Source organism: Melopsittacus undulatus, chromosome 4, assembly GCF_012275295.1.
Source record: "Melopsittacus undulatus isolate bMelUnd1 chromosome 4, bMelUnd1.mat.Z, whole genome shotgun sequence".
Classification (NCBI taxonomy): Eukaryota; Metazoa; Chordata; class Aves; order Psittaciformes; family Psittaculidae; genus Melopsittacus; species Melopsittacus undulatus.
This window is the reverse complement of record NC_047530.1, coordinates 99,354,078-99,381,927: the sequence shown is the minus strand read 5'-3', so window position 1 is coordinate 99,381,927 and position 27,850 is coordinate 99,354,078. Positions and strand designations below refer to the sequence as shown.

Here is a 27,850-nt window from a genome sequence, read left to right as displayed (position 1 = left end):
GAGAGAGTTCAAATACATCTGCTTTTGGAGAACTATCTCTGGCTGTCGTGGTTTAAGGCCAGGCCGTAGTCAACCACCTAGCCCTCTCGCTCACTCCCTCCCTTTCTTTCCCCCTGCTGCTCCCGGAGGGATGGGGAGAAGAATCGAAAGAATGTAACTCCCACAGGTTGAGATAAGAGCAGTCCAGTAACTAAGGTATAATATAAACCACTGCTGCTACCACCAATAATAATAATGATAAGAGGAATAACAAGGGAAGAGCATACAACTGCTCACCACCCGTTGATACCCAGCCCAACCGAGCAGTGAACTAGCCCTTTTGGGTAATTCTCGCTACATCCTGGGAATGACGTGCTGTGGCATGGAATCCCTCCTTGGTTAGTTTGGGTCAGATGTCCTGTCTCTGCTTCCTCCCGGCTTTCCCTCCTCCCTGTCAGAGCATGATACTCAGAAAGTCCTTGGTCAGACTAAACATTTGAGCAGTAACTAAAACCATCGGTGTTATCAGCGCTGTTCCCAGGCTGAAAGTCAAAAACACAGCACTGCACCAGCTACTAAGAAGGAGAAAAAATGACTGCTACTGCAGAACCCAGGACACTGGTTTTCTCTGCCTCCTAAATTCACCTTGATTATGTGTCAGACCTGTACTGGAACTCCCTATGTTGAGAGAATACATATGATATAGATGTGTGATTCCTTAAGGATAGATTTGTTATACATTCACTGGATGTGTGTATATATGTGTATATGTACAAGTGTATGTGTTTGTGTTTCAGAGGGTTCATCAACTATTGCTCTGCCAGGCCCACCAGGTCCCCCTGGTCCAGCTGGCCCCACTGGACCCCCAGGTGTTCCAGGTGAGGAAGCTGCTCTTCTGCTGTGGTTTTTGCAGGCAGCTTACATCACTGTGGATCCAGTTCTTAATTTAATGTGTGATGTTTACAAGCTCTGCCAGCCTGCCCTGTCTGGGTGGCAAGATTGCTCAGGCAGGACTCATGGTCCTCACCCTTCCCTGCAGAAAGACCAAGATTTCAGGTTGAGTTAGGAAGGCAGCAGCCTCAAGGGACTAATGCAGTACAATCACAGAGGGGGCAGGACAGAAGGGAGTGCTGAGAAGATGAAGAAACTGGGAACACTGTTGTTGTCCTTTGATCTGATGAGTACTAAATAGTGATAGATCAAATACAGTGAGTAGAATCAAGCTCTTTTGTGTCTCAGGAAAGCAGGCTGGTGTCTAATCCCTTTCCCAGCACTGTCACTGAAATCAGGAAGCGTTTGTTTTCCAGTCTTAGCTTTGAATTCAAGACAGCAGAAATCCCACATTTAGTGTCTGCAAATCTTTCATACAAACATAGACACACAGACAAACATAAACATGAGCTTGGTCCCGGGACTCTTCTATTCCAGGTCAGACACTGCCCTCCAGCATGCTGGTGTCAGGTAGCATACCTCCTGAGCCCTGGTTCTCATGCAATTTCTGTGCCTCTTCCAGCTTCTTGGAGCTGGTTTGGTACAGCCAGCCTCAGCTTGAAGCAGGGCATGCAGGAGAAGGCTTAGGCCTATCTCATTCCTATTGTGGTCAGTGACACTCTGGTTATTTCCTCAGTCTAAGAGGCACCAAGCACTTTAATTACCACATATGGAAAATAAGCCTCTGTTCCAGAGGTTTGAGTAATACATGGGACATCGATGAAGTCAATACCATATAGCAGTTTGATTGACTTGTGCAGGCAAATAGATTATTTGATAGTCTCAGTTCTTATAAGAGACCTATTGCTATTGTAAAATACAACCAGGCAAATCTAATGCAGTCTGTTTTTTTTTCCTTTGAAACCAGGTCCTGTTGGACCAACTGGTCTCCCTGGACAGCAAGGTACCATTCGCCATCATCTTTGATACTGCTGCTTAAAGAGAACTGAAATTATTACTTTTCCTTTGTTTCTAATCCTCTGAGCCCTTGGCACAACCTCTCTCCCTTTGTCTGTAGATTTCTTCCTTTCAGTTCATTTTGCTGCATTATTTGGCTTAATGAATCTTACAAAGAATTTCTATTCTTTTTTTCTTTCCCAGGAGAAGAAAGGGGGTGGGAAGAGCCAGTGTGATGTGAATGCTGCAAATGTCTTTTTGTCTCTTAATGTTATGTGTTCTGGAGGCTGGTATTTCTAAGGCACTTCTCAAGTGTGGCTGCTTTTCTATGGTAGGGGATATAGTCCAGCTTGTGCCATTTTGAAAGGTGGGAGAACAACCTAGAGGGAAATTGAGAATAAAGTTACAGTGAAACCACTGCTAACTGGACAGATGTCTGTTTGGAAGGGCCTGAACAGAGCTGACTGCTAAGAACCTTTCTCAGCTGGTTTCCTGTGATCCTGTTAGGGCAAATTGTGCAGTAATTTTCACATTTGAATACAGTGTCCCTCAGAGCCAGAGCCTGAGTTCACCCTCCCTGTTCATATAGGCAAAGTCTGAACTCGTTGACAAGGAGGTAAAGAGTGGGTATAAAATGTCACCTTCTCTCAGTTACATGATTCACTTTCTCTTCTTTTGTTCCCTGAAAAAGGTCCACGGGGAGAGAAGGGATCCCCAGGTGAAGCTGTGATAGAAACTATCAGAACAGAAGTCTCATCATTAGCATCTCAAAGTAAGTGGGCCACCTTTCCATTTGTTCACTTAGAGAAGTGCCAGAAGCCTCAAGGCCTGCTCACAGCTAACAGAGATGCCTCTACTTCTTTCCCCTCGACATAGGGCAAGTATGTGTGTATATGTTTGGTGGTGGGATAACAATACCAGCTACATCTTCTGCTCTCCTTCTCATCCTCACCTGTGCATCCCAAAGTGCTTTCAAAAGGAAGTGGATGGCATCAGGCCCATGTCATATGTCACAGAGAGGAAAGCTAAGGAATGGTGACTGTTGAACAGTCCCTAGCAGCACAAATGGTCACAGAGCTGTGAGATTTCAGCCTGTCCTTTTAGCCACACAAGGCAGTTCCCTATGATCACAGAGCCGTCTGTAAGAGGAGAACCAGTTTTAAAAGGCACACTAATTTGAGCAACAGCATCAAAATCTCTCTATGAGTTAGAGGATGAATTCACAGAGGAGCAAATGCTATTTTAAAATGGAAAATAAATGGAGCAGAACAGAATGGTTTAACAGCATCCCAGAAACATGTCTGCTTGCTCTGTGCAATACCAGATGTGTTGTAAACTTACAGTCAGAATTCTTAGGGTCTTGGACCTCTGCAAGTGTGCAGGAAAGGCAAGGTAGAGGAGGATATAAAATCATAAATGGTCTTTCCCTGATCACCATCTGAATGGGGTCATATATATCCAGACCATGCTTTAGTACTGTCCCATCCCCCATTCAGGATTCTTGGATCTCAGCATTACTGAACTCTGAGTTTGTGACTCAACTTGGAGGTGAGGATACATCTCAAATCAAGAGAACACAGTGCAGCTACTTGTTAAATAATGGCTGCATAGTGTTCTCCTAGCAAACTTGCCCCTCTTTGAAGGAATCTTTCCTCTCATGGAAAATTCTTTCCCTCCTTCTCTAGCCTTTGAGTTCTTTGCTCCTTCCCTCAGCAATCATTCTCCAGAGAGATCTCCTCTCTGTTTCCAGTATGCTGCCAGCCTGCTTAGGGCTGTATTTTGCTTCATGTGCTAACCTACATGGTGGCAATCAGACACATCTCTCCTCTCCGCACTCTGCTTTAACTTTGGCTTAGGTCACCCAGGTCATGCCTTAGTCCACTTTTGACTGTAAAGGCTTCTGACAGCAATGTAATGACAGAGTTTCTATAGCAGCACTAGCTCCATAGCAACAATTTTCTCCTTTTTTTGTGTGTTTCATTTGCACAGTGCTGTCAGATTTACAAGGACGAGCAGGACCACCAGGTCCCCCTGGACCACCAGGTACGTAACATAGCAGAGCTCAGTATGTAACAGGAGGATGCTAACGCACATGGCACATTTCTGGGCCATAGAGCTTGCCAGGTAAGCCCTGTTTCTTTTGTCATCAGGTGAATCTGTGCAGGGACCCCCTGGACCTCGTGGCCCCCCAGGTAAGAGCTTGTTTCTCTGAAACAAACCTGGAAAGTGGGAGGTGTACCTCTACCTTGTGCCTTGTGGTATCCCAGATGCAGTCTTGGATCTGCTGGAAGTTAGTAGGGCTGACTTTACTGGAAGCAGAATTTCCCATAGTGGGTGCCTACTAAAACAATTTCACTGCAATATAGTTTCTCAGGAGCAAGATTCTGCCCAAGAGAGGAGATTTGTTTTGTCAGAGGTTTGCTAGCCAGGCTAGTAATTCATAAAAGCTATACTTTTTGAGAAGACACTCAATGTTCTCAAATCCCAGAGGAAGTAACTGCCATCAATTCCATCTTTATGTCCTACTTGTCCAGCCTGAACTTCCAGCTGGAGACAGATTGAGTGGTTCTTATAATGAGGAACATATCCACTTCCTGTAACACAGATTTCCCGTTCACTGCCAGAAGAGGGGAGGTGCAGGAGGACATGAACCAGGAGCATAACCCTGTTCCTTGCTCTCTGCTCAGTAGCAAAGGGGACCGGGTCAGTTGTGTGATGAAATGAATCTTCTGGGTCAAAGTAGTGAAGGCCAGCTGGGATAGGCATTCTGTACCACAAAGGAAGTTGTTCCTCTGTCCTGTGTGTGCTGTGGTGGCAACAGATAAAGGAGAATAACTAACATGGATAGATGTGTGTGAAGAAAACAATGATACAAGCCTACACTTGGAAATACTTCAGCCATGGCCATGGCTGGAGATGTAGCAGCTCTGACATGCATTCAGTTACAAATCCTTGTCCTTCCTAAAGGCTTTGTCTTTCCCTTTTGCCTAGGAGAAGGATTGCCAGGACCTCCAGGCCCACCAGGGAGATCAGGATCTTCCATGTCTGCTTCAGGTAGGTTCTTCCTACTCATTCCATTACCCGTACCCTGTGAATGTCCTGACTTGTGGTTCCATAGAGTACATCCTTGGTTAGGACCAGGTGGAGCCAGATGAAATTTGTGTTGTGTTCTGTTGGATGTCATGAAGAAACCGTTTTGTTTTAATTACAGAAGCAATCTTCGCAGGCCCACCAGGTCCACCAGGCCCACCAGGCCCGAAGGGAGACCAAGGTGGGTATATGCTGCTGCCTTACCAAGATACTAGATGGATCTCAGCACTTCAGACTAAAAAGCAGGAAGGGAGGACTTGGAAGCAGGCAGTGTCCTGCCTTTCTGTGGCTGTAAGAAAGCTAGCACAGTGCTCACTAAATAGGACTCCTCTCTGCTTATGTAAAACAAGTCAGTCTTTGTCGGAGAAATTTATTAGCCTCCAGTACTGTAGTCAAGGCAATAGTTGTATTCACATCCCAACTGTGCAAGCCCATTAGAATCAGGAGCATTTAGAGCTTCAGATTTGCCATCAGAGGGGAAACATCCACACAAAATGCAGGTTGAACTAAGTCAGTGCAAGGAGGGGCCTGTGAAGTGTAGCTCAGCCCTCAGCTATCAGGAAAACATAGCACCTAGTTCCTTGCTCATTTCTGCCTTGCAAATCAAAGGCCAGGATAATATTCTGCAGTGTGGGCTGCGATGTTGCAGATCAGAACAAGGCAAATGCTAACACTGTTCCTCTGTTCTCCTGTTCACAGGTGAACGAGGTCCACAAGGATTCAGAGGTAAGGAGGCTTCCAGGAGATAGCAGTGGAGTGCAGGGTAGCCTGCCTAGGTATGTGACTGCTCCATCATTTCTGTGTCCCATGCAGGAGAACCGGGTGAGCCTGGCATTTCAGCATTCTCCTCCCATGGTTAGTCTGTGTATCCTTTCCTCCTTTTAATTCATTGTCCCTAGACTGAAATCAGGGGACAAAATCCTGCTCTACTGATTCTAGCTTAGTTTTAGTGGAGCCAAGGTTTTGTCCATGCATTTTATTCCTGTGAATCTCTGACTCTTCTTCTGCAATTGGCAGGTGAGGGACTCACCATACAGGGACCTCCAGGTCCACCAGGCCCACCTGGACCCAAAGGTGAAGTTAAAAATCTTATTTCTTTCTTTGCTGCTAGCCTCACACAACCAAGACTGGTTGAGACTAAAGCATGGAGCAACCTGGTCCTTTGGAAACCTCATCTGTGCTCACCACTGCCTTTTCAGGCAGAGCAGGACCATGGCAATGGAAATGCTTTGAGCACAAGGCACATGGGCAGGTCACAGAACACTCAGGAAAGCTGCTGTGGCCTCTTCCTTCTGCTCTTCCCCAACAAGCTGCTAATTTAAGATAGTCATTACAAGGCTAAGGAGTTACTTCTCTGACAACACGTAGCTCAGCTGTTTTACGTGACCCAAGTATGCAGCATGCAGTGTCATCCATTAAAATTGCGTATCTTCCTCTGGTTTCCAGGTGATGCAGGTGTCCCAGGCGCTCCTGGCATCCCAGGAGCATCTCGAGGTAAGAGGCCAGACCATCATTGCTCTGAGACTATCAAGAAATGCTGATGTCCTTTGAAATGACTTTGAAAAAGCTCCCTCAGGTTTTGCAGCTGTGGGTGCCAACCTAATGCTGATGGGATTTGTGTTCAAAACCTCTTTTTGTACAATCTGCTTTTTATCAGATAATTTAAGAGTTGCAAGTTTTCTGTTATCAGCTTACTGGGAATCCTTTGAGTTTTTTCTCATGGCATATGAAAGAAAGGGATTCTGGTTTGGCTAACCATGCTCTACAAGGGATTAGAGAAGCTGCATTGAACCCTCTAGCAGAAAATCTGATCAGAATAGAAGTGGCCTTTGTTCAGTTTTACCTACCTTTAGGTGGGTTCATGTGAATTAAGCTGCTTTCATTCTCAGTATAAGAGCATCTGTGTATGCAGGATATTAGTGCAGTTTCACAGAAAGTGCATATGTATTAACCTAAGTGTCCCTCCATATGAAGAAACCCCCTGATGATTCTCTACATCATAGGAATACTACTTCAGGGGCATGGGAAGACACCTTAAAGAACATGAGGTGTCACTTGACAACATGGTGACAGGAGTCATACAGGACTCACCTGTATCTTGCAACAGAGATGAGGGTTGAGGTTCTTGAGCTGGTGCTGCCCAGGCTGGGAGCAGCAGGGCAATGAGGTTAGACTAATGAGCATCTACACTTTATGGAACTCCATCTATATTTCCACACAGCATTGCACTCTCGGGCACGACCTGGCCAGGTCTGTCAGTACAAAGCCAGGGAGATCTCTGGACTCAGCTCTGCAGAGCTGCACAGGCTGAATTATAAGATGCTGAATTAATTGAAGACAATATTCTGCGTAATAGCCTATGCCTAGACTGTATTTAGAGATGGAGGGGGAGCCCCTTCACTGTCCATTCCCAAAGCTATTTCCAGACCTGTGGGAAGGGCTCAGTGCAAGCACACTTTAGCATCGTTTGGTCTACTGCAATCATGCCTTCTCTTTACCATGTTTTCTGTAGGTGGATCCAGACAAGGACCCCCTGGACCTCCCGGGCCACCCGGTCCTCCTGGCCCAGGTGGAAGTTCATCTCAGGAGATTCAGCAGTATATCACTGACTACCTGAAGAGTGAGTATAATGGCTCAGCAGGAGCATGCCTTTCTCCCTGAGCCCCATGTCACCCTCCCTTTAGAAACAGCAGCCTTACTGCTCTGGTCTTATTTCTGTTGAATACTGTGAAATGCCATTGCCCACTGTGATGTCTGCAGAGCTCTCCTTCTGTTGGCCTGCTTTTTACCAGGAGAAGGGGGTCCAGTAATTGTGCATGTGGCCATTGTCTTCCCTCTACTGATGTGGATATATCTTGGGCTTCCTATCTAGGTGACAGTGTAAGGCATTATTTGACTGGTGCCCAAGGCCCTCCAGGCCCTCCGGGCCCACCTGGAGTCATCACCACTGCGGATGGGATGAACTTGGATTATGCAGAGCTGGCTACCCGTGTTATGAGCTATATGACAAGTAAGCACCATGTTGGTAAGCCCTGTACTAAGTCATGCTCTTGGCTGAACTCGTACAACACCTGGGAGGTGAGAACCAGAGGAGAAACATCAGTCTTTAAATAGCAGCAACACCCCAAGCCAGTTATTCATCTTCTGCAGTCTCACAGAGCTGAGGTGGTCTCTGAGCCTTGTTTCATTTTAATGGTTAGATTAACTAACAGGTGCTGTTGTTTAAAGAGTCTCACATAACACATTAGCTGTCAGACCCTGTAATGCCCCTAAGACCCAGACAGGTGCCTCTATTTGGTATATGTGATCTCAGGTATTCTGGGGCTATCTTGTACACTTGGGCCCCTCCTAAAGTGGGTGAAATCTCCAGAGCTTTTGGAAGCACCCTGGAATCTTAGTCAGAAAACAAAGAGCACACACCTGTGGAGATGACCAGTATGTGTGAGACAGAACTGAATCATGGTTGAGGGCATGGGAGGCTCATTCCACCAGCTAAACTGGATTAACTCAGCTTCCCTTTGTCCCTGCTTGACCCCTCTTCACCTTCTGTCTCATCCTCATTCCCACAGGTTCTTCAGATCGCTATCAGTCATTTGCCAGTTCCATATCAACTACATCTGTTTTGTACCAAGAACTTATGGACATGCTGCAGAGTAAGTGACCCTTTAAAGGAAACATGGGGGTTAGGGGTGAAGCATCCCAGGAGATCTCCTCTTCCTTTCCAATCTCCTATGTCCAATGGGAGTTACCAGCAGCTGCTTCAGAGGGTCAAGGCCTGTCATAGGTGCTGCTGAGTGACCTGCTCACAGGCTGAGAAATCCTCAGACCTGGTGCCTTTGTGGGAGCTGGATGGCCTTAAAAAGATGCATTTTTCATTTCCAGGAGAAGAAATTCGTCAGTATCTGATGGGACCTCGGGGTCCACCAGGACCTCCTGGACCAGGGGGAGATGGCGTGTCTGTGTCACTGGATTATGATGAGCTGACCAGACGATTTATCAGCTACTTGACAAGTAATGGCCTTTATTAGTGTGCATTTCCTTCTGTTCTTTTGGGAGCTGAGCAGAAAGCTCATATAGTCAGTGAAAACTCCTCCAGTGTTGACTGTATGAATCCCTATGTACAGAGACCTCCTCACAGGTATTGTGAGAGACTTGGAAGAAAACAAAGACCCCCTGTAGCTAAGATACTATCCACAGGCTCTAGTAATGAGTTCTTGCCTTGCTAAAAACTGAGCTTAGGAACATAATTTAATTTTAGAATTCCCATCAATCCCTTCAAGTGCCTTTACAACGCTTTTCTCATTGGCTCTGTGGCCAGGACATATCCCTCTGTGGAAGAGTTGGTCTATGCCCACTTTGTGTCAAGGCAGCTGAGACAACAAAGTCTTACAAGTTTAAAGTAGATGAAGCACCTCTCTGCTTCATTTTTTCCATTTGTAAAGGGGTGATGTGGCATGTAAGAACTGTTGGATAGAGAGGACTCTGGAGCATCCTCAGCAGCAGTGCTAAGGCACCTCATACTAGTAGCTGCATTTTTCCCCTTAAAAGCACAGCCTGGTCCATTCTTAGTCTCTTTGACCTGGCCTTGGAGACCAGATTTCACTAACTGGCTGCTCCAAAGATGGTGGGAATTTCCCCTTTGGCTCTGGAAGCAGAAAACTGTTTAGCAGTAGCACCCTACCCAGGATAGCTGCACTTTACCAGCAGGGACATTTCATTAATGCACATCACAAAGATGCAAAGTTCTGCATTAGACCTACTGCAGATAGGCAGACACAGGGAGAGCAGCACATGCCAGTGGGTCATGAATGAAGGCCTGATGCCTGCGGTTGTGCAAGTGCCCTCATGTTCAGATTAATGGGCAAGCTTTAACTCCAAACCCAGAACAAGGTTTAAGCCCTGGTTCCCAGCACAATCTGCTGCTGGGAACACTCCACCCTGCAGAAGTCCCTCCTGCACTGGCAGTGAACAAGCCCTACAGCCTGTCTGTTCACAATGTAATTGCCTGTTCTAATAATGTGCTACTTTTTGATCTGTTTGATTTTGCAGGTTCTGGGATGAGCATTGGGCTCCCTGGACCACCTGGGCCTCCAGGGACACCTGGTATATCTTACAGTGACCTGACAGCATACCTCAGAAGTAAGCCAGCTTCTTTACTCCCTTGTCAGAGGTCCCTGCATACCTCAGGGTCTTCTTTTACAGGCTTAGCCAGAGTTTCCCCTTTTGCCCATCATGACAAATAATTGTCTATGAGACTATGATGGTCACTTAGGAATGCTGCAGCCTTCCTGGGCTCTGCTAGGACCTGCACAGACAGGCTGCAGACAGATCACCATGCTCCTGTGGAGAGCAGCAGCCAGGAGATGCTATCTTGGGAATGGGGCTGGAGGAGCCCTTCTTCCAGCTCTGCAGCATAAAGGAATTTTTTATGCCACTTTAAGAAAGTATATTTAAAAAATAGGGACTTCTGCCCTTTGAGATCTCCTATCTATGATGTCTACACACAGGAAAGTGAGGTGCACCACGAAGGCTGCACCAGAAGGTGCAGGGGAGAAAAAAACCACCTTATACTTGGTTGTGGCTAACATTGATGCTATTGTCAGGGAAGGTTCATCAGGGTTGTGGTAGTCTGAGTGACTCCTTCCCTTGTGTCTTACAGACTCTGAATTCAGCGGGCTTGTCGGGCCCCCTGGTCCTGCAGGGCCCCAAGGACCTCCAGGGATCCCTGGATCACCAGGCACCTCTCTGGAGGACATCTCTGCTTACCTACAAAGTAAAGCACTTTTGTACTTCCCACAGCTGGCAAGCAGGTTCTGTTTGTAGGTGCTGGGGGACCAAGGCTGAGATTTAGCTCAGCAGGGCTGGTACTGCCCACTGAGAACAGGGTCACTTCACAACATCAGCTGGAGAGGGGTGGAAGTTGGGGTTGGAGCCTTTGCACTTTGCAGATCCCCGGACATGTGTGATTCCCTTGTCCTCTCACTAATGGAAAATAATTCTTCTCTCTCAAGGTGTGGGATACTCCTCCCTCTCTGGAATCCAGGGCCCACCTGGCCCTCCCGGCCCTCCAGGACCACCAGGCTTCTCAGGAACAGGTCTCCTGTCATATGCTGACATCACCAACAGCGATGAGTTCAGGAGTGAGCTGATCCAGTACCTGAAGAGTAAGGGGACACCATCCATCTTCCCTGCACACACCCAAGCCATGCTTTGCTTTGTGTAGGCTGCTGCCTCTGCCACAGCTAAGGCAGTCTTGTAAATGGGGCTAAATGGGGCTGCAGAAACACCTTATCTCTGCAGCCAGTTCTACACTGCATCGATGGGCTGATCTCCACTCAAGGGGGCAAAATCCATGTTGTGGGCCAAAAGGAACAGGCACTGGGCAGTTACAATTGGCCTGTAAGGTCCAAATAGTCCCTGATAAGGTAATCTGCAGAGTTTTGCCGTGGCAAAAGCATCTTTGACAAACACCTGCCTATAGAGCAATGGGTGATGTAGGGGTTGGAGCTGTACCAGCTGTGAAGCAGCCTTAATCTGAGCTCTAAAGTTGGCCAAGTCAACCAGGGCAGCCTTCCAAAACCATGGGGATCCCCTCACTTTTGGAACCCTGATCACAGAATGGCTGTTTTGGTAGAGGTGCTGACATTGGCCTGAGAGGAGTGCACCCTCCTGCTGTGGCCATGTTGCCAAGACTGGACACCCAGAACTGTGGGATAGATGGGGAGGAGGAGGGTGCTATGGCACCTGTGGAGATTGAGGCTGACATCCATGCCTGCTGCCTGTGAGATAGCACTGGGTGAGGGTTCCTGTGACAATTGCCAGGGCAAAACTTCACACTCCAGTCTTCATTCAGGTGGTAGCACAGGACCTGTGCCAAGCCTGGGATCCCAGCACCCCAGTGTCCCTGACGCCCCCCACATGTGTTTTGCAGGTGATGAAGTTCGAAGCTACATCTTGGGGCCACCCGGACCCCCTGGGCCAAGGGGACCACCAGGACCCAAAGGAGATAGTGGCTTGGTGGCTGGGTCTATGTCTTCATCATACCAAGGGTTACGGACTTCCGAGCGGATGCATGGAGAATCCCTTGGTGCTGAGGGATCCCATGGGAGATCACTGGGCACAGGCAGCTCATATGGCAGCTCCATGAGCAGCATGTCATCCTACAGTGCCTCAATGGGTAGCGATGGCTCTTATGAGACCTCCTTGGGCAATGATAGGTCTTTTGATGGGTTGCTGGCAGAGGAGGAATCACACAGGAGATCAAGTTCAAGCAGATCCTACAGCAACTCCTTCTCTGGTTCCCTGGATTACAATGAGCTGGCACTCCGTGTGTCAGAGAGCCTACAGAGTGAGTGGAATGCCTGCTTGTCCAGACCTTCCCTGTCCTAGCACACAACCCTAACCCTCTGTGCCTTATGTCAGTGTTTACTTCCCTTACCCTTCCTGCTAGCTACACCTTCCCATTACACCTTCCTGCCTCAGCATCCAGCCTCAGTTTTCCCAGAGCTCCTTTCAAATGATATCTTCAATTCCTTAGGCCAAGGTATTCTCCAGGACCTGATGTCTTACACTGCACAGGGACTCGCAGGTCCGCCAGGCCCTCCTGGTCCTCCTGGCATCAGCCGGGTCTTTGCAGCCTATGGCAACGTCACCGCGGACCTCATGGACTTCTTTAGAAGTAAGTGACATATTGAGTTCTTGTTTCTGGCTCATGTATGTGAGATCTCACCAACTTCTTGCAGACCTAGTGATCTTTTCACCTTCACAAGCTGCAGAAATACTGCTGAGATACAAAGCTGGAGGCAGGTCTGTCCCTCCCATTCCTCCCTTGCTGAGGAGGTGCAGTCTCATCATTAGGAAGGCATTAGATTTTCCCACTACTTGCAGGAAAATCATCCCATATCCCAAAGGCCACTGTTGCTTGCAACCCCTGTGGCCGATTTTACCATGGCTGGGCTGGCACATCTAGAGCAACAGGAACCAGCAGCTCACTTTGTGCTGAGATTCCTGAGTGTGAGCCAGCTCCAGCCCTGGTGACAGGCAGGACACCCAGAGAGGGTGGCAGAGCAGTGCTGGTGAAATGGGATCACACCATGCCCTGGGACTTTGCTGGGACCAGAACCAGAGCTTGCTTTCAGTCAGTCTAGTCCCATCTAACCTAGAGAAATGTTCTTCCAGTGTGCCTCACTGCTGCTCTGGGGCAGTACAGAGCCCTTTGCAAGTGGTTTGTCCCACTCCTTCATCCTCTTCTTCATTTCCCTCTTCAGCATATGGTGCCATCCAGGGACCACCCGGTGAAAAAGGGGAGAGAGGTTATCCTGGACCCAAAGGTAAGGCTTGCCATCCTTTCCCTCTCAAGCCTCCTAATAGCCAGGGAGCAGCCCTGTGTCCACAGGAGTAGCTGGCACAGGGCTGGTCAAGGTCACAGCCTCCCAACAGTGGAGGTGGCACCTTCAGGATCTCAGCAGGAGCTGCTCTTCCTTGCCCTGGCCTGTCCCTGTTGGTGGGCCGGTCGTGCCCAAGGGCAAACTTGGTCTGCTCATTCCCTCAGGTGACCCTGGACCAATGGGCCCACCAGGACGCCATGGACACAGGGGACCAAAAGGAGAGAAAGGAGAGAAAGGTATGAACATCTGTCATCCCCAGGAGAGCAGAGGTTGCCTGTTGGTGAGGGGAGGATTCCCCAGGGACCAGCTTATCTCTGGGAACTGCTGGAAAATCCATGTGGTCCCAGATATTTGCTTGTTTGGGGTCTTTTGTCTTTGTTACCCCACATGAACTTTTCAAGTAACCCTCCTTTGACTTCCTTCTCCCCAGGTGAACAAATGTATGTTGGCAGAAGAAAAAGAAGAAATGTTGGGGTTTGAGGAAAGGCAGCTCAGTTCTGCACTGGGCAGCATTCCCAGCAGCCTATAGAGACTTAGCCTGAGTCATCACTGCCTTAAAGCTAACCCATCCCTGCCCATCAGCTAACCACTTAGGCTTGATAGTTCGGTGTCGCTGCAGAGCTTTGAATGGCTCTTTTATGTGTCAAGTATGGCCCTGATGTGGGTATCTGCTGCTGTTGCTGATGTTTGGCTTAGCACCCCGAGCTCCCAGGCTTTGGGCTGACAGGGAGACCTGTCTGTCTCACCCAGTCCAGGCTTCTTGTATTACTCCCAGCTATCTAAAATCCGATTTTAACACCTAGCCAACTATCCAGCATAAATCAAAAAGAAAGCATCCTTCCCTGCCAGACACATGCCTTTAAGAGCTCATAATCAGCCCACAGGACAATCACCCCAGCCCATGACTTGCCTTGGGAGTGGGTTTAATGCTCCAGTTGCATTAAACCTGCTCTTGAGCACAGCTCCTTGGACAAGCTGTTACTGGAGGGGTGCAGACAGTGATGGGTACAGCACACGCAGGTGCTTCTGCCTGGGTCAGCACGTGCTTTGCGATGCCTGTCCATAGCAGCACAGCAGGACATCACATGCACAGGGACCGAACTGAAGCACTTTTAAACAGAATTTGTTGATCTTTTTAAAAGTATTTTTGTATTGTTTTTTAAAAACATTGGGGTGGGGGAATATTTTTAATGTAAACAGCCCAATTAAAGTGTGTTTTTCAACCCAAGCTTGCGTGACCAGCGTTGTGTCGGGCATCACTGTGACCATGGGCAGACACACCTGGGTGGTGCTGGTGGCTGTTGTTTCTCAGCATAGGACTGTAAACCAGACCCATGCCAACCTGCTTCTTCAGGTGGCAACAGGTTCCAGTCACATTAGCAGCAGCCTCTGCACATTGTCCCAGGGTGCCACAGTCACTGCCTTCCTCCTTGCAGTGAGGCATTACAGGTAAAGGTTATGCATTTTAGCTGGGGGAGCCTAGGGGCTGAGTGAAGGCTGAGCTGTAAGGTACCACCAGGCAGAGGCTGGCATTTCAGTGCATGGTGCCTGGTTACCACGTGTGTGACACTACAGCAGCATTATGGTGTTCCTGGAGCCGTGTGTACTGCGCACACACACTGAGGCGCTACTTCAGTTCCAGAGATTGGCCATAACAGGTCAGTGGCTCATTGTTATATCAAAACCAACCCTTGCTTGAACTGCTTGTTTTCAGTCCAGGTTTACTTTACTGATGTCAAGTGTTGGTGTTCCCTAAACATTATTGTTTAGGAGTGTTTAGAGCAAAGGCCTCTGTGAACCAGGCCAGTTCTCAGAGCATAGAGCTTGTTTGCCAATAAAGCCTGCATCCTTCTGGGTGATTTATACTTCCCCCGACTTTGTGGAGACCTTGCCTTTTAATTCTCATTTAAAACCAACACCAACAGCGCTGTGCTGTCATGTTTAAGCACAGCAGTGGTGTGTCCATGCCTGAACTACTCAGGACAGCCTTGCTGTGCTTGCAGGCTGTGTTGTAGGGCAGGGTTGGGCAGCTCTGAGGCCCCACAGCCACAGCCTCTCATTTGCTTCACCATCCAGCCTGGACCATTGCTGAGGGGGGCCTCTTCTGCTGTACCCAGGTGGTGAGGGTGGCTGTCATGAGGGGAGACCCCATGTTGAATTCCCACAGCACTCACTGCAAACAGCAGCCTTTTCAGCTTGTGCTCAATCTGTGCTCCCAGCCGGGGCTGTTCCAGGCAGGAAGGCACACACTGCACAACCTAAAGGGCTTTTTACACTGGGTTATTTTAGAAGTCCCATTCACTCCAACATCACGTGTATTTCATGCAGCTTTTCCATCAGCAAACCAGAGGCCAGCTCAGCAAACCGTGATTTTATTGTATTTACAGCAGAATTATTACAATATTCTACAGAAAGCCATGAAATCAAATTACTTTGAAAAAACAAGACAAAAACTTAAACCAACCCAAAACTGCTGTATGGCTGCTACTGCAAGTTCACTTCCATGTGCTGTACGTACAGAGACCCCCAAGCAGTTAAATCATCCATCCCCTGATTTTTGGTTGCTTTCTGTAAGGCAAAATTAACTTGGGTTGCAGGGAACACAAAACATTCAACAAATGGCTGGGACAAGACGAGGTGTGGATGCCTCAGTGCACATGTGATCACAGCAGACCCCCCCGCTTGCCTTTCCTGTAGGAAATGGGCATGTGAGTTCAACATTACAGATTTCACTCAGTGTTCCTCTCTAGTTTCCATTCTTTCCCCCATGTTAGGATTGATAATTTGTAAGGAAGAGGCTTTTCCACCTACCTTGGGAACTGTAGAAGAGACTGAAAAACTAAAGCATCTCTGGGCTCAGCCACTCCCTTCTGCTTCTGGTACAGTGGAAGCACATGAGCCCTTATGCATGAGCTTTCATGGTTTTGAGCATGTTCTTAAGAGGTTTGTCTCGTTGCTCTGGCACCTAATGCCAGAAGGAGCTACTGAAATGAAGTATGAAGATGAGGCAAGAGAAAGGGGATAGAGAACAACTGACAGCTCTGCAAGCAATACAGAGAAACACTGACAAGCTTCTTTTGCCTTCTCCTTCCCTTTATCTAGTCTCATCTTTTGTAAGACAGAACGAACAGGGCATCCTTGCCTCCACACAAGGAAGGTTAATTCTCTCTGACCTTGTTTCGCATGTGCTGTGAAGAGAGCAGAAGTAGTCTGAGAATGGGAAATGTGCATGGATGTATCAACTGAAGGAAGTTTGACACCCAGAAGTGCAGAATTGGAAGTGACCAGACCATAAATGCTGACATAAAAAGCACAAAGTTACCTACACAGTGACCATCCTACATGCTCCTCCCTGCCCTTTCCTCCAGTGACCACACAGCCCTTGCCCCCAAAACCTTGCCTCCCTTCCCCATGGCAGAGTAGCCAAAGGACAATAGCTCAGTGGAAGCAACCAGCACTGAGCTTATTCACACAGTGAAATCTGTTCCCTGGTTTTCAGCATGATGAGCATTTCTGAGCTGCAACGAGCTGCAGCTACACAGCAGCTCTGACAGTCAGGCTAAATAAGGGTGGGTTTAAGGGCCTGAATTACAAAAGTGTTATTTTTCCTATATGAATCTTTCCTATATCAAAGTAACCTTGAAATACTTGCAAGGCAGATACTCTTTCATGTGGAGAATCAAGTTAAGCTTCCTATGTGATACTGCTGCCATGTAAGACATTGCGGTGTGATGGTACATCACTGCATTGCTTGGCTCTGTTTTAGTTAAGGTGCTAAGTTTCCTATTTATTAAGAATACAAATTCAGTAGCATGCAGTTATAATAGAGAAAATCCTCTGGGACAGAAGAATACTCTGAAACCCTGTGATAGATCAGATAATGAATGTCCATGGATGTAACTTTAAGAGGATATTAGCTTAAAACCTTGTCTGGAAAGAGGATGCTGCTCAGAATGCGTTATCAGTATCTTAACAGTGATGTGAAAAAGATGACTGTGAGTGAATGACACAGTAAAGGACAGTGCGGGGCTGCCGCCTCTGAACTGGAATTCGGGTGTCAATTCCAGTTTTCCTTCAGAAGGTGTTAATAAATCAGGACCTATTTAATCAGTCGTAATGACCTCAATGTCCTGTCTCCTCAATGCCATACACACTTCTGGTGTGTTCAGCAGAGTGCTTACAAAAAGAAACACAACTGCTTTATGGGAATGGGAGAGGAACAAATGCTGGAATATTCCCCCTTCACCAAAGTGAAGCAAAGCTTCCCTGGGACTCAGGAGGCCAAGGCTGAGCCACAGCCTGAATCCTCCTCACTGGTAACCGCACCTGAGACAGCCCCATCCTGGAGAGATGCCCAATTTATTCAAGATGCAGAAGCTCCTAAGCACAGGGGCAGCAAGACCATGTGAGGTTCACCCAGCCAGAGGTCTCCTTGGGCTGCAAGCACTGCTGCATAGGCAGAGGATCCTGCAAGCAGCTGGGTTCTAGTATTGACAGGATGTGAACAGAGCCAGTGGCTCCCACCCTTCCAAGGCCCTATTCCCAACAAAGCTGACTTTGCAGGTGCCAAACTCTGCTCTCAGAGCTCAGGAAGAACAAGTTGTGAGGGCTGAACCTGTCAGAGGCTGCTGTAAATACTGGACAACCAACCAATACATTGCACTGCAATTCACACATTCACTGCCTTTGTTCATTTTCCTGGGGGCAGCATTTATGATGTAGTAAAACACAAAGGTGGTTTGTCTTATGAAGGACACGGGGGGGGGGGGGATATGAGATCTGCTGAACACTGAGTAACAAAGTGCATTGTTTTGTGAAGAAAATACACCTAACTACTGCAGGGATGGAGCTCCTAACATTTATTAAAGGGAGGTGACGTGATACAAAAGAGATTGGATTTTGCATCTCAGGAGATCTCTTCCAGGCCTGTGTGAGACTAAGTTAATTTGAACTGAATTTTCTGACACTGATACAATATTGTACACCTGCTTCATGTTCTGCAATACTTAAACCCAATGTTATCAGTCTAAATGTCTAAGTACCCAGGCTAGTGCCTGTAATCCCCTAGAAAAACACCTTTTCACACTTGCTACCAAGCCTCAGCATGGTTCACAGTGCTCCACACCTGCAACCCTGATTCACCACATTCAATCCCCCCTCTGTCACAGAACCTAAATAGTTACAACTGACCATGAGACCAGGCTGGTGTGAAAAGGGTCTTCAAGTAAAACATTTATAAGATTTAGACTGAGGTAAACAGTTTGTCAATATATATTAGCAAATCATCACTGGAACTGCCAAAAGTGTAAGGAGAGGATTAACCTTTCCCACCAAGGGTTTAATGTGGATGAAGGTAAAGATAATCCAGGAGGGGAAATGTGCTTGCCCTGCCTGCTCCCCAAGTAGAGCACTGAGCTTGCTTTGTGCGGAACTGCCAACAAACTCTGTTAAAGATGAGGATTATTTAATGTTATTTTAGTAACAGTCAATTTATGGTGGTGGAGCTTAAAAAGGCCTTCAAGGACTCTTTCCACCCTCCTGAAGGAACAGGGTAAAGAACTTTGCATTTAGCAATAGGTAACATTCTAGAGATATGGGATGTGGATTTACAACAGTACACAATACACAGTTATATAATAAAATGCCAGGAGTTAAGGCTAGCTATAAAGTACTTATTCTATCAAAAAGTTACAAAATTTAAATTAAAACATGCATTTTCCAAATCAGTTGTATTTTCCCGTGCTGTAAATTCAATATCTTCATTGAGGTGATCAATGAAGACACTTCAACGTCCGAGGATTTCAGCATCCAAGGTTTCAGCCACATCTGATCAAAGTCCTGTGTTAATGTATGACTTCATTCACATGCATCAATACTGTTCCCATGAAATGAACGCCATGTAAAGGTCACCAGTTGCACGTTTAACACAAGCCAGCAAAACAGAACGCATACAGCTGATACCCAAACAGCCTATAAGTCAGGCTTCAAAGGACAGAAAGCAAGTACTTACTTCACAAACCGATCGCCAGCATACCAAAGTAGAGCTGGTAACACTGCCTTGATATGACTCTTAACCACCAAAAGAGTGCAGTAAAAGTGACCCAATAGAGCTGTATTTCCCCTACATCTCGGATTTTTTCCACTGCAGATCAAGTCACGTCAATAACTTATTGTACATCTATGAAAAATAAAACCTGCCTATGTTAGTACATGGCAACACAAAAGCAAAACCCCAGCTTCATAACGTAGTTTGTCTGTATATTTAACTTAAATCTTTCTATAAAATAAAATGACTAAAAAACCCCATCAAATCTAACACTTCCAACCAAATCAGACTTAGCTGTGGGTATTTATAAATATGACCACCCAGCTCCACTTGCCCGATGGAGTTTAAATGAAGAGGCTTTGGTAAGAACAGAAAAATGGCTCTACCCATTGCAGGTTCAGTTAGAGAAACCACGTGCATGGTGCACAACGCTTCCTAAAAAATACATTCTACAGTGTTCAATTTGTAGAACTAACCCCCTGGAATAGCTAAGGAAAATAATAAACTGTGCATTTTTAAAGTTAGCATTTCTTTCACCTTTACATATTTTAGTGCAAAATATTTTAGGGTGAGGATTTACAACAAAAATGGCAGTAGCAGCAAGAAATCTTCTGTTCTGTACAGTAACAACAATGCTAAGGAGTATTTGTTTCTTTAAATGATGAAATGCCACCCTGTTGCCAGGTTCAGCATATCTGTTTCAGGCACTGTATTAATTAAACTAGCACCCCATTTCATTATGGAACTAATGGACAAAATATGTCATGGAGATCAGCTCAGTTTAATTCATGCCAGAGGTTTCTTTTCAAAGAGGTTGCAAAGGCATTTGCTTTTACCAGTCAGGTTTAAACATGAGGGTTTCTCATTATTGGCATGTTCTGAGTAATTCATTTCAGTCCTTGCTATGAAGACACTGCTCAGCATTATAGAGTTTTAAACCTCTCACGGCCGTTTCAATTGTGGAATTCTCTCGTGGAGAAAATCAGACACTGAGAAACACAGTAGCAGAACCAATATTACACTGTTTAAATGTTCACATGAGAAACCGTTTCTTTTTGTGATCAGAAAGAGTATAATCAATCTTTCAGGCTTAAAGTCAAAACAGTCTATAACTTACTTTTGGGACCAAGATAAAAACCCCAGTTACTCTTGAAACATCCGAAGGACACAACATTACCATCATACACCAACACCTTTCTTCTTTTCTTCCATTCAGAGAAGTAAAGAAACGGATCCTGACACTGATTGTCTCCACTGAAAATAAAGAGCAGGAGGTCCTTTGATGTACACCGCAGATCCAGTTGGGTTAGATGATGAGGATGGAGAATTCCAAGTATGAAATACCCCAGAGTTAGGGGCCAGTGGAGTGAAGGCTGGGGATTGGATAGAATTTGGAAATGCGGCTTTGTGTTGAAGGGTTAAGGCATTCCGATTCTCCAGTCATTTTAAAGAAAACTTCCTGTTCCTGCAGTTTCCTGGCAAATTCTTCTTCCAGCGTCTACAATCAAAATCAGATTGTCATGGGATTAACACAAGGAACACAAGTTTCTTGTGAAGCACAAGAAACCTATCACACTGGTGCCATTCTGTCTGATAGAACACTGTGACTTCACACCCCATCACAACAAAATCACCTGGCAATTCAAGACAGCCAAGGCATGGGAAGCTCAGGACACCATCTGCCCGTAGGATACTCTCCAAACAGTGTGAAAAACTTGTATTTCCCACTTGAACATTAAATATAAACCCCAAAGCCAACTTCCATCACCTGTTATCTAGCCTCAGTTTTTGCAGTAACCTACTGGCTCCTGAAATACATTCCTAAACTCAGGAACCTAAACTTCCTACCTCCAGCTAAGGAGTTTTATATGCAAATATGCACACAGAAGCTGCAGGAGGGAACAGTCAGGGGCTGGTAACACAGAAGCCTTTCTTGTTGCACTTGCCCTTTGTCAATTTTTGCACGTTTGATGTTGTCTTAATATCTTTTATTATACAATGAACTGCAGCAGTTTGGGACAGTGGCTTGGTCTCCTCCTCTGCGCTACTTTCTGTATGGTCTATATTTGCTAGAATCCAACTCTTGATTTTCCAGTTCACAAACTGTTCTGATTTACCTTTTTTCTTGGTCTCAATTTCTCTCTCCATTCCTTCAGTTCTTGGCTGTGCTCTTCATCCAGCTCTTTTAGCTTCTGTGTCTCATGCTCAACCAGTAGATGGCATTTTTCATTCTTGAAACGAGATAAAGATAATCCTTATGTAAAACTAATTCAGATTAGGCAACTCAACATTTGTACACTGACATATGTTGTCCTAATTCTTTTTAATTGGCTTATTTCCTGTAAATAGTGACGTGAATAATTACAAGATAAAAGTATGTTACAAGCCTGCGTTATCCAAAGCTGATCTTTCCATTAGAACCAACTGAGATAAGAAATACTTGTAAGTCCAAATATACTCCTGAAATATCATTAAGGCAGCAGATGACAGGGTTACTCAAAACTACGTTTCACTGCCAAAAATGCTTCTCAAGGTCATACAGCATCTCTGCTTTGATTCCTAAAGACAGTTTGTATAATGCATTTAAGTCAATTACATTAAAAAGGAGGTAGGGCTTTGGAAGTATTTCAGCTCTCGGTGCCAAGGAGCTCAGACTAACAAATGGGACTTAGAGAGGAGAGAAATGAGCTTGCAGAAGCAGCCTCAGAACTGCCCTATGAGAAGGAAAAGGGCAATCAAACCCCACATTGGCTTCACACTCCTCTCAGTGAGGCACACAGGCAGCTGCTGATCTTGTGAAGCACGGTGAGATATAAGAATCAAGTATTTGGCTATACCAAATATTTGCTTTTTAAGAGCAGTTGGCAGTCTCTAAACTCCATATCCTTGTTTCTAGGGTGCCAGTCACAACTGGGTCTGATCCAGAGTGCAAAATCACAGGAACAAAGCTGACAAGCACATGGCCAGACGGGAGTGTAGCCAGGGACCAGTCTTCCTGGTAAAGCTCAGTGTAGCCCTAATCTGCTTGATTTTACTGGAGCTGAAACTCCCACAAGGCTCCCACGGTACTTGGGGATTTACTAGGTGTATTAGTGGCACAGTTGGGGACTGTGTTTGAGGAGGTAAGTGAACAGAGTAGAACCAGCTTCATTGGTTGCTGGAAGATTTCCCTATGCAAAGGTTATCAGCAGATGATATTTTAATGCTTTAAAACTGCCCCTGAAACAGGGAAAAAACGATATAACGGAAAAGGAGACCTGGTTTCTGGTGAACAGCAGCAACTTTTACAAGTTCTGCATTGTGAGAAGAGAATTCCTTCCAAGTAACTTCCAGAAGCTCAAGTACAAAGGGCAGCCTGCACTTGGTAAAAGCCTTCTCAGTCCAAGTATTGCCTCAAATGTCTTGTGGGCAATGCCTGGTGCTGCCTGCCTCTGTTCTGATGAATTACATTATCTCAGCAGAATCAGGTTAAAAGGAAAGGCTGCCACAGAAAATAGCACTGGAACTTGACAGATGTTCTAGAAGTGATCATCTGCTTGTGGTTGATGCTGGTCTTGCATTTAAAATGATTCTTCATTAACTGCAAGTATTTGGATCTGGTTAAGTGATTTGCTGCAGGCCTTTGAAAGCAAAGTTAAAACATGAAGGAAAAGATGCTTCTGCTTTGCCTTCATCTGTCATTAACCCAAGTCTTCCCACTGAACATTCATTTATAATATCATCTATTTTTAACCTGTAACTGATGCAGTTCTCTGATGTTGGCTTCACACTGTAGCTGAAGGTCCCTCATTTGGTTTTCGTGTTTCTGATGCTGAGCCAGTCTCTCATTCTTCTGCCTCTTTTCTTCTTGCACAGCAAACTAAAATGAATAATAAAAGACAGTTTCTATTGTGCCTCTAGATACAACAGTTTGCACAAGTCAAAGAAAGGTATGTAACAGAATGCATACACACAGCATAAAATAATAGTTTTTAAGGATTTAAACAGCAACTATACTTCCTTTAGTCTTTCTTTTTAAACTCTTACAAAGAGAATGTCCTCACAGCTTTGTTCATCATTCCAATTCTCATTGTTCTATGCCATCATCCCATGCCTGTACTCCTTTTTCCTTAAAACACAGCACATTTCACTTCCACGCTCCTGAAGTCATTTCCCTTTCAAACTAAGTGACACAGCAGTGTTGCTACAAGTCTCAGTTAAGGCTGGTGTTATACACCTACTGGAGGCTGGTTCTTCCAGATTATTCATCCTTCCCATGCTCACTATGAAACAATGATGTGGGACTTCGGTGCATCAGTAGAAAGCAAACCCCTAAACCTCTTCACTACATTTCCTTTGAAGGAACAAAACCTTGCAGTTTTAGCTCAAAAGCTCACAAAAACAAAGCATTCTTAAAGGTATTCCACAGAACACTCGAGGTTGGAAAGCACCTGCAAAGATCAATCCCCCTGGCTCAGAGCAGGGTCAGCTGGAGTAGGCTGCACATGGCTGTGTGGGTTCAGAGTATCTCCACAACATTTCTGGGCAACCTGTTCTAGCATCTGACCACCATCACACTAAAAAAACAGTGTTCACTTATGTTTAAGTTGGATTGTCTCTATTTCTTACTCCCTCTGATGGGTACTGATACACATGGGTGACATCCCCAAGCCTTCCTGCCTCCCAGCTGCAGCATCACAGGCACTGTGTCTCTTCCTATAACAAGACCCAGCAGTCCCTCAGTCATCTCTGAAGCCCTTTGTGGGACTTGCTCCAGTAAACCCATGTCTGTCTTGTTTTGCGAAGCCCAGAACTGGACCCAGTGCTCCAGAGGAGCCTCACCAGTGCCAGGGGGAAGGACAACATCCTCTGATCTACTCCAGAGCATCAACCCTGCTGAGCATTAACCTGCTGAGAGTACACTCCATCCCATCCTCACATTTACACTGCTTGAAGTATTTACACTATTAAAACTGGTTTTATTAATAACCTGCTTAATCTTCTCACGGTCTTGGTCTGGAGAGGCCAATGAATTGATTCTTAAACTCTTCTTAAACATTGCCATTCGAGTCTTTGCTTCACTCCTCTGGATTTTAGGCAGTCTGGCTCTTTCCTGAGTGTGCTTGTTCTTTAACTCCTCGATCAGGCGTTGATTATATCTCTGCATCTGTTCTGTTTCCTAAAATGTTAACAACATGGAAATGTTACAAAGGAACTACTACATTAAAATACTTGCACCTCATTTGATCAATAAGCATGTCGTTTGAGTCTGCTGCTTTCAAGAGAAATCAGTCCCAGCCCTAGTGATATCAACAGGGAGGAAGGGAGCTTATTCCAGAAAGCTCTGGATCATGCCCAACCCAGATGAAGTGCTCTACGACTCTAATGAAAATGAACACATTTATATTTCACCAGTGGTTGTTCAGCTCCTGAATTGCATTTTTTAAAGTCTGGTTCAAAGGGAGAACCTGTGTGGAACTGAACTTCCACAACTGCAGTTGTGAAGGGCTGGGCTGTTGCAAAAGCAACACCTAACCACACAAAAACAAGCCTCCAGTGAAGGCTGCTCATGTTCCAGTCACAAAGGAGATCCCACAACAACTCTCCACTGGTTTTATGTTTTCAAACACTGAACTGTTCTGTTTAGCATATTCTATGACGGACAAAAGTGCCTTGTGGGATACAAGTCCTGTCTTCTGGGCTTTTACAGATTTAGCCATAGGGACAGTTATCAGCTACTTGCCCAAAAGCTAATCGGGTTCATTCTGCTCACTTAATCCCAGAATAATTTACTAATGAGTAGATTTATTTAAACACAAGTGTATAAGTAGAATTTGCTATTTTTAAATACACAAAGGTTGATGCTGTTGTTGGCTTAGGTTTTTGAGAATCAAAAGGGAAATATATGACCACCTATAGAGCTTTACAATAACTATGTGGGTCTTTCCTGTGCAAGGCAACAGCTACCAGTAGAGAACATTAAGACTACTTCATATAAAACCTCTCTATGACAACACACAAAAGAAAGAGTCAAAGTCAACACTAACTTTTTCATGCCTCTTAAGCAGCTGGTGTCTCTGCATGAAGTACTGATCTTTGAGCTGCTGCTTGAGGAGCTGGTGTTTCTCTTGTAGATGTCGCTCTTCCAGCTCCCAGATGGCAGCTTCACGAGCTGGAAAAAAGAGCGAGGCTGGTTCAGAAAGTACCACGTATACTTTCTAACCTAACTGCCAGTGTGTCCAGACCTGGCCTATGTGGGCATTTTGAGAACAATCCCTTAGCAAATGTTTTTATTACAGTTCTGGATTAGTCATGAGGGTCTTTGAATTCCTAAGTTTAAGACAGACCATTGTTTTATTGAAATACAACACAAATGTCTGGTTTTAAAGAGGGATTCCAATGCCAGATACCTCTCATGAGCTGCTGCTTGTTGTTGAGGCAATCCCGTTCAATAGTGGCTAGCTCTGTCTTCTGCTGCTGAATAATTTTCTTCAGAGATGCATCCAGCTCTTGTTGCTGCTTCTGCACAAATTCCTGCTCCTGGTAAAAACCAACACATATAAATTACTTTGTGTTCTTCTAATCCATAACATTTTAATGAAACTCCCAGCTCTCTCAGCATTAGCAATATATGAAAAGCAAATATATCTATGAAAATTTGAGCTAACATGCCTCAGCTATGAATTATGCATCTCCTGTATTTTCTACATGGAGAGTAGGTAGGAGTGTACTTAATGTTTAAATAACACCTTCAGAAATAAGAACAAAGGCAATGAACTAGCCAGCAATCTGCAATTCATCCCATCTCTTGTCCTTCCTCAAAACAAGCTGCAGGTTCAAAGCTAGTGAAGTACTCAGTATAGAGTTATTATCATATCAAGGGTTACTTATTAATGCATATCAGAAAATGTAAGTACATTAAGCAATTTTTGCTTTGGATAGCTAAAGCCTATTTATTTATACAGTTGGGTTTCAGATTTGTATCTCTTGTCATGAATGCAAAGATACTGAGGTTGGGAGTGCTGCAAGACTGCTATGAAGACACCCAACGGCTTTTGCAGGAACTGCATCTGCAGGACTTGCAAGGTTATTACAGCAGAGCTGAGAGGGCTCCTCACAAAGCACTCTGCCATCTGTCTGATGCAGACCCCATATTACCTGCACATTCCCCTTAAGAGTACCACCCTGTTGCATCCCACCATGAAAAGCAGGCACTACTAAGAAACCACCCCCCATGCCCCAGGACCTGTTGTCTTTCTTCTCTGCAACTTCATATAACAAAACAAGCATCTCCAAGCATGCAGGCATGCACACACACACACGCTCTTTGAGAATCAGAAATTAAAGCAGATGTTTCTACCATGATATAATGATCAAAAGAAAGGATGATGGCAGTGTCCTGTCAGAGCCAAGGTGGGCAGGTGACGCATTTGTTGTTATACATAACAAAGCAATGTTAAATGATGTTCTATTGGAAGGGAGAGATGGGATGAGGCAGGAAGACAGCACTGGCCTGCAGATGATGAGAGGAATTGTTTGATTTTTTTACTGAACCTATGCTTCTGGCTAGAACTGTCAGCAACATATGGAATTAAATGTTCATTAAATGAACTTTCAATTATGACTGGGATAATCCTGGTTTTCATCTTCACAGACAGTTATTAATACATGAGGCTTTCATCTCTTGTTGGAGAGCAGTTACAATTAGCCAGGTAATACAAAACTAGAGGTGGAGTAGGTTGACAGTGACAGACCTAAGGGTACAAAAACGAACCGGAAGGCCATGTCTGTAAATTGTCAGGCATACCTAAGCAAATATAGGGATTGACAAAAAATACTGTTCTGTTTCCCTTACTAGATGAAAAGGATAAGAAAATTACAAGCTTATTATTCTGAGGGTGCAGACAGATGATTAACAGTGTTTGATTTGCCAGGAATTTTTTGATTTGGAGGGAGAGGGGAGAAAGCTGTTCTAATGCAGTCATGATCAAAAAACAATCGAGTTCGAGCTTTACTCAATCATTTAAACATCATTGCTGCTCTCTCTACAGGGTAAATCTTAAGTTTTAGATCTGCTACCACTAGAACATAAGCCAGGCAATCTCATAAAGCACTCTGGCCTTTCCACTTCTCACATCTACTCGAATATCACACACAGTGAAAGTCACAGACTTGACTGAAGAACATGCTGAACGGTTAAAGGCAGACAGCGCGAGGTATTCTGCCTATTGAAGATGACCACTTGGTTCTGCCCAGTAAGTACCTTAAAAACCCCTCAGATATCTTTAAAATACATGGTTTCACTGCACACACAGCACAGAAGTCACACATTGTTTGCCACATGTGCTGAACAACTAATAAGCACCAGAGAACAGTATTATATAGCATGTGTGAAACTTCAGTGTCTTGCCCAGAGCGAATAACTGCTGTAATTTCGATCTTTTTACTATGAATAGTGCATAATTACATGAATTTTTGCTAA

The 27,850-nt window shown here is 45.3% G+C and overlaps 2 protein-coding genes across 4 annotated transcripts in view; one reads left to right on the top strand and one right to left on the bottom strand.

Annotated features, from left to right (window-relative positions):
• Positions 1–14,571, top strand: part of COL17A1 (collagen type XVII alpha 1 chain) — a 36,291-nt gene extending 21,720 nt beyond the window's left edge. The window contains exons 34-56 of one of the 2 annotated variants that reach the window (XM_034062689.1): positions 777–857; positions 1,838–1,873; positions 2,558–2,638; positions 3,856–3,909; positions 4,017–4,058; positions 4,858–4,920; positions 5,078–5,137; positions 5,656–5,682; positions 5,770–5,811; positions 5,974–6,030; positions 6,403–6,450; positions 7,469–7,576; positions 7,829–7,966; positions 8,526–8,609; positions 8,839–8,967; positions 10,006–10,095; positions 10,616–10,729; positions 10,968–11,120; positions 11,888–12,304; positions 12,494–12,634; positions 13,224–13,286; positions 13,508–13,579; positions 13,774–14,571. In XM_034062689.1, the coding sequence (XP_033918580.1) occupies positions 777–857; positions 1,838–1,873; positions 2,558–2,638; positions 3,856–3,909; positions 4,017–4,058; positions 4,858–4,920; positions 5,078–5,137; positions 5,656–5,682; positions 5,770–5,811; positions 5,974–6,030; positions 6,403–6,450; positions 7,469–7,576; positions 7,829–7,966; positions 8,526–8,609; positions 8,839–8,967; positions 10,006–10,095; positions 10,616–10,729; positions 10,968–11,120; positions 11,888–12,304; positions 12,494–12,634; positions 13,224–13,286; positions 13,508–13,579; positions 13,774–13,823 (2,150 nt within the window). In that variant the 3' untranslated portion in view covers positions 13,824–14,571. The remainder of the gene's footprint in view (positions 1–776; positions 858–1,837; positions 1,874–2,557; positions 2,639–3,855; positions 3,910–4,016; positions 4,059–4,857; positions 4,921–5,077; positions 5,138–5,655; positions 5,683–5,769; positions 5,812–5,973; positions 6,031–6,402; positions 6,451–7,468; positions 7,577–7,828; positions 7,967–8,525; positions 8,610–8,838; positions 8,968–10,005; positions 10,096–10,615; positions 10,730–10,967; positions 11,121–11,887; positions 12,305–12,493; positions 12,635–13,223; positions 13,287–13,507; positions 13,580–13,773) is intronic. The other variant, XM_034062690.1, reaches the window with a different exon arrangement.
• A 1,128-nt stretch (positions 14,572–15,699) lies between these two features.
• The window catches only part of SLK (STE20 like kinase), a 50,269-nt gene continuing 38,118 nt past the window's right edge, over positions 15,700–27,850 (bottom strand). For both annotated transcript variants that reach the window (XM_005154624.3, XM_031053782.2), the window contains 6 exons: positions 25,779–25,908; positions 25,416–25,540; positions 24,359–24,547; positions 23,123–23,248; positions 21,507–21,620; positions 15,700–20,887 (listed from right to left, as the gene is read on the bottom strand). In XM_005154624.3, coding sequence (XP_005154681.2) covers positions 20,741–20,887; positions 21,507–21,620; positions 23,123–23,248; positions 24,359–24,547; positions 25,416–25,540; positions 25,779–25,908 — 831 coding nt within the window. In that variant the 3' untranslated portion in view covers positions 15,700–20,740. The remainder of the gene's footprint in view (positions 20,888–21,506; positions 21,621–23,122; positions 23,249–24,358; positions 24,548–25,415; positions 25,541–25,778; positions 25,909–27,850) is intronic.